Source organism: Tympanuchus pallidicinctus, unplaced genomic scaffold (genome assembly GCF_026119805.1).
Source record: "Tympanuchus pallidicinctus isolate F22 unplaced genomic scaffold, pur_lepc_1.0 scaffold8, whole genome shotgun sequence".
In the NCBI taxonomy this organism is placed as follows: Eukaryota; Metazoa; Chordata; class Aves; order Galliformes; family Phasianidae; genus Tympanuchus; species Tympanuchus pallidicinctus.
In genome coordinates this window covers 24,105,843-24,119,035 of record NW_026294802.1, presented here as the reverse complement: position 1 = coordinate 24,119,035, position 13,193 = coordinate 24,105,843, and the positions used below count along the sequence as shown (strand labels likewise).

The 13,193-nt window shown below is 38.3% G+C and overlaps 1 protein-coding gene across 3 annotated transcripts in view; it reads left to right on the top strand.

The window, feature by feature from the left end:
- ACSS3 (acyl-CoA synthetase short chain family member 3) overlaps window positions 1–13,193 on the top strand; it is a 75,448-nt gene that overhangs the window by 12,877 nt on the left and 49,378 nt on the right. Inside the window, exons 3-7 of one of the 3 annotated variants that reach the window (XM_052669079.1) lie at window positions 1,654–1,842; window positions 8,313–8,447; window positions 9,049–9,189; window positions 10,208–10,288; window positions 10,371–10,466. In XM_052669079.1, coding sequence (XP_052525039.1) covers window positions 1,654–1,842; window positions 8,313–8,447; window positions 9,049–9,189; window positions 10,208–10,288; window positions 10,371–10,466 — 642 coding nt within the window. The remainder of the gene's footprint in view (window positions 1–1,653; window positions 1,843–8,312; window positions 8,448–9,048; window positions 9,190–10,207; window positions 10,289–10,370; window positions 10,467–13,193) is intronic. The other 2 variants (XM_052669081.1, XM_052669080.1) reach the window with 2 other exon arrangements.

Genomic DNA, 13,193 nt, shown 5'->3' with positions numbered 1-13,193 from the left:
ATACTGTTACAAACTGAGAAATTTCATGGCTTTTAACAGTTTTATGAAATGTTCATACTCCCACTTTTTTTCTGTTTTAGAATGATTGCTTGAATGTTTCAGGGTTTTCACATCAATCCTGAGGGCAATGTAAACATGTTTTATGATGTTCCACAATCTTCCAAGAAGTTGCAGGTGGAGGCAGTGTTTTATGAGGGTTGCTCTGAAAGTAGTGCCTCATATTTTATTATTTTGGCCTGTGATGTCAGAGGTGGATGTTGTTGGTTTTGCAGTACGGGTTGAATCTTCCTGCTTTGTCTGGCTGTGTGCATGTCTAAGACTTGTTGATTTGTTTTAGTGTATTGGCAGGTATTAATACATCTAGAATTAAAGATATTTGTTCTGATAATGAGCTGTATTTAAGATGAGAGGGCTATTATGAATGAATTGCATACATTTATGTGTGTTTGCAACTTGGTGTTCTGACAACTTTGCCTTACATACACATGCTGTCTTGTGGCTGAAAATAACAGCAGGGATTTATATGATGCTTATAAAAAAGGGGGGCTTCTGATGTGAGTATGCATACTTGGGTCTGTTTTCTTAAATCCTCAGGCAGAGGTGTAGAAATGTGCAGTGTCTGTAGTATCAGACTGAGCAGTGTGTTTAATGTAAACACAGCTCAGATGCTTCTGGAGCTCTTGGATATTCCAATCTCAGGCCACAGAGATGTGCGATTCTATGGAACAGGGAAGCAATGAGGTAATGCTGTGCCCCTCTTCAATACATTCAACGTGACTAAAAGAAAGCACTGAATGCTTACAAATCACTGAAAGTAAGAGTGATACTAATATTTAAAATGCTGAACTGCATTAAAGTAGCTCTTTAAATAGAGAAAATGCAAATTTGGAGAATAGTATAAATGAAAGTAAAACGTTTTAAGGCAGATCTGCTCTCCTGAATTGTACATCCTTCAAAAAGAAAAACCTTCCTTCCTCTTTTACTTATACAAGATTGGCCTAGGCTGTTCCCATTGCTTATGTTATTTGCTGTGTCACTGAAAACATGTTTTTGCTTGAGATGCTTGGAAGTGGGTATTTTTCATTCTACAGGACGTATCCCCTTGCTGCTCTCAGTTACCCTTCTTTTCTTCCCAGTCTGATAGTGCAGAATGGTAAGAGTCTTCCACAAGGCTGACCTTTACTTAAAACCTTACCTGTGTGGTATAATGAATACAGAAAGAATAATGCATTATAGGTCAGGTGTGAGGTGTTCATATAGGAATAGATTCACATTGACAGTGAAACAAATTAGAATCTCATAATTTCTAATATTAATTGTGGTATTTTGTAGTGAATGACAGCTTACTAAGGAAAAAACTACTATTACTATTGAGTGAGAGTTCCCCTATCAGACAGAGCAACTGCTTTTCTCTGAATTTAGACTTACATATGTATTCTGATACCCCAAGAACTTCCCAGACAATGTCAATTATTAGTCTTACTGCTGGTGTTAAACTATTGTAAACAAAACTCCTGTTCCTGTTACTTCTAGTTGGACTGAGGATTGCATTGTTCATCAACTTTCTGTGTCTTACTTGCTTGTCTCCTTTATGTGCTGAGTCTGTTGATTGTAGGAAAAGCTTTTAATATTGTGATTGTTTTGTCAGTACAGGTGTCCAAGTTAGCTGATGTCATGGTCAGACATGGTGTGAAGAAAGGAGACCGAGTGGTCATCTACATGCCTATGATTCCACAGACAGTGTGCTGCATGCTGGCATGTGCAAGAATAGGAGCCATCCATAGCCTGATTTTTGGTGGATTTGCATCAAAAGAGCTCTCTGTTCGCATTGATCATGCAAAGGTAATACATACTTGGAACAACAAATGTCACTGCATTAGTTATTCTTGTAAACCAATGTCAAAAACTCTTTTATTTTTTCCAGAAAGGGAAATCATTTTGTGTGACACAACAGCTTCAATTTGTCTACAATACCTAACATTGAAATGTGAACACAGTACTGCTTTTGTGCGGTGATGTTTTTATTACAGCAGACATTGAAGTACAGTTTTTGATTTCTTACAGAAATCATGACCGTTTAACATACTGTTCTCTGCTTAGAAAATAGCAGTCCATCAGTCTCTGCAAAACATCACCTTAAATTTGGCTTCTTACCCAGCATTTTCCTCAAGTGTGAAAATCAACATCACACCAACCCTTAGTAACTTCATTGGTTTACTTCATGTTTGTACGTTAAGTAGTAATTTTTTCAGCTATATGTCTACTTCATCTAGTTTGTACAAGAATTAAGACAGCCAGTGAGCTAATTGTCATAAGTGGCTCTGTAGAGAACACAGATAGAGGCAAATGCTTCAAAGGCTTCCAAGTTAGGTACAGGTTAAGCATGTTTCTGAAGCATTATGTAAGTCTTTTGAAGTGTAAATACAAATAATAATTTAATAACCTGCTTAGTAGTTTTTATTGGCATATTAGTAGCTTGTGTATACATGAGTTTCATGCCAACTAACAATGTTTGTATCAGAAATTTCTGTTCTTGTTTTCTACCACTGAACAAGACAAAACCTTTTGTCGTCTTTACTGGGGTCACTTGGATCACTCAGCCCCTCTGCAGCAGCCATTGTCTCTGATTCCTATTGGCTAGAGTTAGAAGCTGAACGTATCCTGCAGGGTGAAGTCTGCAGGATTTGTGTAACTTGTACGCAGATTTTTGTGCGCAGAAGCGCTCCTCAGATCCCCAAGGTTCAAATTTTATGAATGTCTGTAAAACAAAAGCAGTGCTTTGAATGCATCTCCCTTCTCCCCTCCCCTCCTCCCCCATTTGTGTTTTAACAAAACAAGTTAATAACAAGAAATAACTGAAGTACTTTGTTGGAATTGTGAAAAACAGCTGGAAGGAAAGTAGTGACAGCTCAGATTTTCTTTCTTCCCACTCCCTGACTTCTTCAACAAGCTCTGAAATTAATCTTAACACAAAAGTTTTTGATTAGGGAAAAACAATGTAGAAGAAAAAGCTTTAAAAATTGAAGTTGTTACAGTGTGAATCATTTAGCATGTTTACTTTTAGACTGCTTTACAAGCACTGCTTACATTATTTACTCAAGGTCATTTAGCAAATCTGTTTAATGGTTAGCTATAGAATCACTACCTGCAGGCCCTGGAATAAATCTTAATTTGTGTTATGGTGCTTTTTTTTTTTTTTTCTCTTTAAAAGACAGATCTAAATACTTTGGATTATTTTTGATCCATATGATGTATAATGAAAGTGTAAGTAAAGGGAACAGGCACAAGCCTGTTCCTATTTAGGCTTCCCCAGATTTGCAACACTACTGAGATTATCTCAAAAGTACGAATCTTAGTGGCTGTAATAGGTAGTGTTCTTGTGAACTCAGAAGTTAATTTAAGCATTCTCAGCCTTCCCCAGCCTTTCTATTATTCTGTTTTGTGTGAACTGGGTGCTGCAATACAGGACCTAATTTTGATAACATTAACTTGAAAGGAGGACTTGGAATAGAAAGTTGGCTGCAAGGGGTATTTTTGGAAGCAAGGGCAGACTTCAAGTTTTATTGGAAGAACTAAATAACAGACACTTGTTAGTGACTATGGAAAGGTACATACATTTACCAGCTTGCCTTAATTTATCATGAATTTTAAATAGGTTTGGGAATGCAGCAAAGTTCTGCAGCTGATAATTTCTGCTCTTGTCAGGTAGTGGCAGTGTTACAGATATTCTGTGGTGAATTGTGATGAAGTGATATGGAGTGTGAGAAGAGGCATTTCTTGTTATCTTGCCTTTCATCTGAATTTGAGAGTGTATAGTTTGCAGTATCAAGATAATAGGTACTTTTTCAGAACATTAACTGTGTTTTGAGAAATCAACATGACATGTTGAAGGGCTTTATCTTACTAAACTAGGAAAGCTGAGAAGAATGCTTTAGGAATACTACACTTCTCTGCCTGTTTAATAAGGTAGCTGCTATGCATTCAAAAACTAAATTTTTTATAGTAGTTCTGGAGGGCTTTTTAGATTTTAAGTACAAGTCCTCCAAAATAAATATGTGTAATGGAGTTCTGCAGATAGGATTTTTGAAAGCTCTTGAGGCTTAAGCAGTGTTATGATTTGCAAGTGAGCAACAGTTCTTGAAAATGAAAAATGTGAGAGATACTTAGGTTATTCAGAGTTATCTGTTGTTTTCCACTGAGGTCAGAAATACTGTATTTCTCACTTGCAGTTAACACACGTAGGGATATTAATAAGACATCCTTGTAAAAATGAGTAAATATTTTGTAGTAGTTTATTCTGAATAAGATACAGTTCTTGCACACAGATATGGCTACGCATGGTTGCCTCTATGTCTTGTTATAATATGATGGATACAGTACAGTCAGGTGATCAGAAGCAGACAGAAGCAGACAGAGAAGGGCAGATCTGCCTGACTTAACCTGGCCGCTTCCTATAACAAGATGACCTGCTTAGACATCTTGGATGAGGGAAAGGCTGTGGATGTTGTTTACCTCGATTTTAGGAAGGCATTTTACCCTGTTTCTCACAATATTCTTCCTGGAGAAACTGACTGTTGGTGTCTTCAATAGCTGTACAAAGAACTGGTCGGATGGCTGGGCTTAAAGTCACAGTGAATGGAGTTCCATCCAGCTGGAAGCCAGGTCCTGTGCCATTTCTCAAGATTCAGTATTTTAAGATTTTAATCAATGTGGATGAGGGAACTGAGGGCACCCTTACTAAATCTACAGATAATACGAAGTTAAGTGGGACTGTTGGTCTGCATGAGAGTGTAAAGACTTTGGAGAGAGATCTGGATAGGTTGGATCTCCCTTTGGAAAGGGATCTAGATATTCTGTATTGATGATCTGAGGCCAGTCACATGACATACAGCCAGGCTAAATGCTGGGTCCTAAACTTGGGTCATAAAAACCCTATGCTGCAGTATAGGCTTAGAGTAGAGTGACTGGAAAGTAGTGCAGCATAAAATCAACTGGGGGGTGTTGGTCAACGGCAGTGTACCCAGATGGTCAAGCAGGCCAATGGCAGCCTGGCTCGCAACAGAAATAGTATGACTGGCAGGACTGGGGTAGTGCACTCTGTTGTGAGACAACACCTTGAATACTGAATTCAGGTTTGGGCCCTTTGCTACAAGAAGGATGTTGCTTGTTGTGCAGAGATTAACACAGCTGGTGAAAGGAGTGATTGAGTGAACTGAGGCTATTTAATCAGGAAAAGGCTAATGGGAGACCCCACTGCTGACTGTAGCTGCCTGAAAGGAGGTTGCAGCAAGGTGGGTGGGTGACAGTCTTGTTTCCTTGGGTGACAAGTGATAGGATGTGAGGCAGTGGCTTGAAGTTGCTAAAGGGAAGTTTTAAACTGAATATTAAAAAGAATTTCTTCATTGAAAGGCTGGTAAGCATAGGAGCAGGCTGGCTGGGGAAGTGGTAGAGTCTCCATCCCTGGAAATACTCAGGAGCGATGTGTTAGTGCTTAGGGTCATGGCTTAGTGATGAGATTTGGTAGGTCAGGTTGATGGTTGGACTGGATAATCTTGAAGGTCTTTTTCAGCATAGACAGCTCTTTGATTAGACAGCAAGCTCAGCTGCTATTATGTAAGATACATAATTGCCTCATAATGTTTGCAGTTCAGTCTTGCGTTGTCTTGTATGGGAACTACTGAGTTATGGCCTGAACCTCTGATTGATCACCTGAGGTGAGCCTTGAGTCAGCCAGAGGAGCACAGCTGAAGGCAATTCACCTGTGCTGCCGGAAGGGGTGGAGCCAGGCTGCACCCCTCCTAGACCTATTTAAGAGCTGGCTACCAGAGGGGAAGGATCTCGTCTGGAGATCCCTCCTTCTGGTGTTTTGTGGTGAGCCCAGCATAAGGGTAAGCCTTCCATTTATTCTCTTTTGTTATCATAATCTACTTCGCCTAACTCTCTTCTTTATTTTGTGATTGTAACTTCTTAATATCCATTGATTATACGTGTCTTAAAGCACTTTTTATTTTTACGTGCTTAGAAGTACACTGTAAGTTAGAAGTATCTTGTTTGTATGTTTGTTTTTTTTTTTATTAACTACTAATATAGTACAGTTCAGGTCCCTGTGTAGAGCAGTGTCCAGTGTCTGAGAGAAATAAATGTGCATGACCATATGACATGGGTCGTGTAGATACAGATCAGCAGGTGCCGAGTGCATATAATGGTTGCATGAGCACTGAATTTCTCTAAAACGTGTGTCGCTTTTTTAAGGAGAAAGAAGGTGCAACAAAAGCATAGGAAGTTTGAGTTTACTGCAAGATGTGTGTGTCTATGGAGAGAAGAGGAAAGAGCTTTGTGTATTGGACAGCTGAGTGCTTGAGTGCTGGCTCTCTTTGTAAGCCTCTTCATAACAGTACTAACATTTTGTGCCCAAAGCTTGTCTGTTTTCAGCGTAGGCTTTTTACAGTGACCAATAAAAAGTTGACCCAATAAAAAGCATTCATTGTTTCTTGTAAACCTTGCCTTGTACTTACTAGAGTCAGTAGAGGGAACCTCTATGGGAGAGCAATATTGTTTGTCTGATACTATTGGTACTATTGGGCCTTGCTTTATCTCATTTCAACTTCCTTTTTTTTTCCTGCAGTTCACTATCTGTGGCATTCTTTCTCCACCAAACTTTCTTGTTTTTTCTTCACAGTAGTTTTATTTCTATTCTATCACGCAGGACTACATAGAGCCATGGAACAGGTGGGAAATAAATGTATAAAAACAATATAGGAGCAGATGTACAGGGGAGATACTATCAGTAGGCAGAGAGGTAAAACTTTAGACAAAAAAATTTTGAAAAATAACCAGCCTTTGATTTGCACACAGTGATCTGTGATGCTTTTAAGCAGTAACCCTCATGTGAGAAAAACATCACCTTAGAAAACTTAGTATTGGAAGTCTATAAGAACTTACTGCAGATGATGTAGTTGATGAGCAAAGGGGACGCTATTTATAAATGACTGTAAACCTGGCATTTACTAAAGTCATTCATTGTAACAATTGAATAGAACTGTGCGAATAAATTTTATTAATTACAGTCTAGATTCAGAGTAGCTTCTAGTTGAAATTGCAGTTTAACCGCATTATATTAAATCTTCTTCAATCAAAATCACCACGTTCCAAAAGGGAAAAGATGACAAATGCTGAAATGTTAAAGTTCATCTGAAATCTTTAGAGTACCAGCTAATTATAAAACTTCCTTGAATGGCAGAGTTGAACAGGAAACATTTTATTACTGCACAATCAAGCAATTTAATCTGTACTTTCCATGCAAAGCTTAATGCAGCCTTAACTGTGGCATTGTGGTTTGTGCCTACCTAATGAGATTTATGCTAATACATGCAATTAGTAGGGTAGCTGGATCAAACCGCACAAGATGCGCAAGATAAATATGCTTCTAAAACTGTAAAAGTAAAGAGGTTGAAGTCTTGCACTTCTATGATTAAAATGTTTTCTAATACGTAGTACCAGAGAAACTACCTTTTATTTCATGAATAAAAGAAGTAGAAGTGCTGATCTTGGGATTTAAGTCAAAATAGTTTGTATGCAGTGAGTTGAGGTTTTTTGACTTAGGAAATCTTATGTAATACCTAAGGTTGGCTTAATGAAAAAAGTGTCTTCTAAATCCACATTTTGAAATAGCAGTTTGTCTAAAAATAACACCCAGAACAACAGAAATCTGTTTTTCAGTGGATTTGCAACCTGGGTCCTGAAACCATTACTTGAAAGACTCTAGTTTAAATTTCCTCATGTGTCTTAGGACTTTAGTTTATTCTTTTCTGATATTTGTAGCTTCATTTCTTCTTTACCTTTCTTTTTCTCCATTTTTTTCCTCCGTTATTTACTTAGCTGCAGGCTGAAAAAGAACCAGCAAAGATCTGTAGCTAATTGGGTCCAGGTATATATGTAATTAGAAAACAGACTAATCAGGACGGATGACTTGACACTATGCTTTTCCTTTAGTGGGGGGCTGCATGAAGTTGAGGCTTTCTCTCTGTTCAGTTATTTTTGTGCAACTTGCAAGAACTTAATACGATTGATTTATTTATTAAATTTGGTTGAAAATGGTGAAGAATGTCACAGGCGTGCTGTGGAAACAAATAATTATAGTAGAGGCATGGACTGTAAGATCACAAATGCTTTGTTCTTTAGAAAATGGATCCAACCCCCTGGTACTAATTATGTAAAGATAGATTTCATGCAAAACATGTTATTAGATTGCATTTATGTTACAAAAATATATTGCAAATATCTATATGAACTATTTAACTTGTTTATTTTAGCCCAGACTTATCGTAACAGCAAGTTTTGGAGTAGAACCAAAAAGGAAAGTGGAATACATGTCGCTATTAGAAGGAGCACTGGCAATGGTACAGAACAAACCTGAGAAAGTTCTCATTTACAGGCGACCCAACTTGGTGAGTGTACTGTTGTAGTGCCTTAACGTTAGCTTTCAGATACGTATATAGTTGTGGAAATGTTAAGTCATGGCTTGAAGCAGTGATTGAGCACCTGGTGGGAAGGCAGGGCCAACCCAGGGGATATTAGGTGCGTACAGTGCACCTCAGTGACCAGAAGAGGTGGAGCTGACAACCACCCCTTCCCAGACCTCATGTAAGGATTGGCAGTGGAGGCAAGGGTATTTCTCTGAAGATTCCTGCATACCTCAGGCCTTCTGAAGCTAAGTAGCTTCTTTCCTTTATTTCTTTATCTGCTGCTGCTTTGTTGAGTGAATCCTCAATTCCTCAATTCCTTGCTGCACCTGGAATCTTGCTGCTCTGCTATTGTTGTTGCTCTTTCCATTGATTGCAGTAGTCCATGTGCCTTTTTTCTTCTATAGTTAATATTTTTAATGCATGTGTTGTAGTTTGCCTTAGTATTTAATGGAGAAACTTCAAATGTATAACATTTAAGTGGAAAACAGAACTAATGCTACTGTACAGAAAATTGAATAATACATGTTTTTGACCCACTCACGTTTTATTCTGTTTGGACAATTCTCTGTTTTCCTATGTTTAGGGGCATGTTCCTCTAACCCCAGGTCGTGATCTTGATTGGGAAGAAGAGCTTGCAAAAGCACAGTGTTACAAGTGTGTCTCTGTTCCTTCAGACCATCCTCTTTATATTCTGTATACATCTGGAACAACAGGCTTACCCAAGGTAAAGGACTATCTGTAGACTAAGTGTTTGTGACCAATCTATTTGCAGTTCCACTTGAGAAAATAAGTAGTTGAAAATATCAACCACAGCACAGTGCTGAAAATGATGAGCATTGTTAGAAATGCTTTAATCTCATTATTCATATTTCTCTACTTCAAAGTCAGTGTCTAGGAGTAAATAATGTTTATTTAAATAGTATTAATATAAAAATAAACTATTTAATTCAAAGCACTTGTACAATATAAACCTTTGAAAATAGCAGAATAACTCCTATTCATGATTATTTTCTGTATTTTTAACTGAGATATGTGTAGAGTAAGCACTTAATGGCAAGATTAGTTGATATCTCTTCCATGATAACATTTATTGCTGATTAGCGTTGCTTATTCATTACTTACGTATTAGCTGGTCTTCCCATAGATAAGATGTAATGGATGACATTACAGATTAAGTGGAATTAGGCAGCTTCTAAAGGCTTGTGTTTCTGAACAGTTCTGAGGATATAATTCCCATGAAAATGAAGGTTTAGATTGGGAAGGGCATTATTTGAAAATCTTTGCTTTCAAGTGTCAATTAGTCTTAATGATTTATTTTTAAAAGCAAACTCTGCATATTTGTTGGGTTCTTACAGTTCTTTTTGAAGCATAGAAAATGATCTGAATATAGTTGACCAGCAGTGATTTAACTGTCACAAATTCAGAGGCAGTATCACGTGTCCATAGATATGATTTCATTTTAACAATCACACAAGTAAAATTATTCAGTTATGGTACCCTCCTAACAAAACTTTTGTTAATCTCAGAGCGAAGACTAAGTTAGAAGCTGAAACTAACAAAGGAAACCTGCTTTCTGAAATTCACATTAGTTAATTGTTACCTGCGATAGCAGTCTCCATTTTAATGAGTTGGCATGAGGTATTGGAATTTGACAACTTCAGATCTGTTCAAAATTTAACTGAAGACAGCCATGCTAATGCATTCTTTAAATGATCTTAAATATTCAAATTATTTTCATTTAGGGTGTTATCAGACCAACAGGTGGCTATGCTGTTATGCTGAACTGGACAATGTCAACTATATATGGACTCAAACCTGGTGAGGTAATTCTGTTTAAATTCCATCTAAATATTTTGAAACTTGTCATAAAAACAACCATTTTCTTATGTTTTTATTTCATTTTAGGTGTGGTGGGCAGCTTCTGATTTAGGCTGGGTAGTTGGTCATTCTTACATTTGCTACGGGCCTCTTCTTCATGGCAATCCTACAGTTTTGTATGAGGTAAGTGTGTACTGTCAACTTGGACTTTTCTACAACGAGTGCAGTGTGGAATTAGGAAATTTTGTTTTTCTCTCAAATTTCCATTTTCAGCTTATGTCAAAATTAAGGTATTTTAACATAGAAGAGGCTATGCCTAACGTACTATTACTGGCTTACTGTACAAATGCAGTTTGTGAGCCACTTCTAATAGCTTTGCAAGAAGCTTAGGTAGCATGTAGAGGAGTAATCTCATCCTTGATTGCTGCAGTGGGAAGTGAAAACTGAATACTACAGATTCCAGCTTATTGGATTTGCATCAAGGCAGAAGATGGTTCCTGAACTGGAGATAGAGCAAGGAGTCTGCATTCCCTGCTGTGAATAAGCGCTCTCTGGGCCTGGTCATCACCACTGTCACTTCTTGGCTGGATAAGGAACTGGCTGGAGGGTCGGGCCCAGAGAATGGTAGTGAATGGAGTTAAATATAGCTGGCAACCTGTCACGACTTGTGTTCCCCAGGGTTTGGTGCTGGGGCCTGCCCTCTTCAATATCTTTACTGGTGACCTGGATGAAGGCATTCAGTGCACCCTCAGTAACTTTGCAGATGACACCGAGTTGGTTGGAAGTGTCGATCTGCCTGGGGGTAGCGAGGCCCTACAAAGGGATCTGGACAGGCTGGAAAGCTGGGCTGAAGCCAGTGGGATAAGGTTCAACAAGGCCAAATGCCGGGTCCTGCACTTTGGCCACAACAACCCCAGGCAATGCCAGAGGCTTGGGGCAGAGTAGCAGGAAGGCTGGTGTAAAGGAAGTGGACCTGGGGATATTGATTGATGCTCGGCTGAACGTGAGCCAGCAGTGTGCCCAGGTGGCCAAGAGTAGGGAATAGTGCCTCCATGCCTCTGTAAAAGTATACTGCAGGAATATTCTGCTGTCCATTGGGAACGTGTTGCTGAAAGCACAATGATTAGTGGTTCAAAAGAGAGCAGAATCATAGAATCACAAGGTTGGAAAGGACCTATAGGATCATCTAGTCCAACCATCTTCCCATTATCCTTGCTACCACAAGCCACTAAACCATGTCTCGTAGCTCCTCGTCCAGACACAAGATCAACAGGAATGTAATAATGAATTGAAGTAATAGAATGCATACAGAGACTTGCTTTCACATGGTCATCAGGGTCATTAGCTGTAGCTTTTCTTTCTCAGGAGCTGAGGTCCTCCCCAAAAAAATGCTTTCTATGAAGCTGAATGTGTGATGCAACTCTAGTGAGGCTGTGTTGTCTCTTTCTGAGAAGTTACAATTTCTATGTTATCTTTTTCTTCCTTGTGAGTCAACCTCAGTCAAATGTGAAAGGTGGAAGTAAGGGGGAATGATAAGTTGTGACTGCGTCACTGCTGGATGCCCCATGCATGACAAAGTGAGTACAGAAATGGGCATATATTTACTGCAGAAGTATTTCAGTCTGAACAAAGATCTCAGTGATGTCCTCAAAGGTTGTTTAGGTAACAAGTGATGCTCTAAATTCGGAAGGTGTTGGGAACATTTTTACAGTGTTTCTTCCACATAGCCCAGTGTCATTCAAATGACTACATGTAGATTGCAGTTCCACTATGCATTCAGTAAAGTCATAGGTAAATTAGATGTGTTGGATTGTTGTCAGGGTTTATTTTCTGGGTTGGAGTGCAAGGGTATGCAGTGTCTTTCCTGATACTCGTTGGCACTGAGAACATCAGGAATGATTATATCCTTTCTCAGCAAGAAGGCAGTGGCACGTACTTTAGCTTTGTGACTGGAATTGTTATAGACGTGGGACATGCAAACTTCCTGGCATTACCTATTGGTCATGTGAACTGACATGCTACTGCCATGTGCAATAAACAGATGGAAGAGTCAGCATGATACTTCCTGGAAGATCTTTCAGCCAAAGGAGTGAAGATCTGTGGGATAATTTTCCATTAGAATGTTTAGAACTGCATTTTGTCCAGTGAACAAGGCTAAATCTAGTCTAAAATAAACCTCAAATAACATCTAATGGAAGTTGTAAAGAGTATTGACATTAAGTAGTATGATCTACTGATCTAGTTTAACTCACCTTATTGCTTGCTGTGTAAACAGTCTGTGGCACCATATGCACTCACAGCATTCACGTTATTTCACATAATGGTAAATTTATTTTTACAAGTGCAGGTTGTAGGAAGAAGACTGGTAATCTCTCACAGAACAGTAAATTGCTTAGCTATCAATTCTGATGACTTGCTCTCCCATTTAGCATTTCTGTAATGGGAAAATGTGACATAAACAAAATACAGTGTTTAGAATACAAGTACATTTTAAAATCTTAAAAATTGAATTTGATTTTGTCTTTGTGGTTTTAGGGATTTCTTCTCTTCATTGAAAACCTGTAGGTAATGTGCTAAGCTGTTCTCTGAAACAAAATTTTTGTCAGAATATTTTTCTTCCATATCATGTTCTGAGCTGTAAGGTTGTGAGTAACTTTTGTTTTTTAGCTTCTAGGCGTTGAATTGATTTTTCAACAATCTCATAGGGAAGTAGGCTTGCAAAACAAGTATTTCTTCTAAACTTTAAGTTTCTTTCCCTAAACGACTGAGACATATAAAAACTCACATACTTTAATATTCTCAGCCAATGATGTAGTGACTGGAGGAAACTTTAAAATAAAAAAAATTACTCTTAATTTCTAGCTCAATTTGCCTTGTGGATAGAAGTTTACTGACTTTCTTACTTTGTCA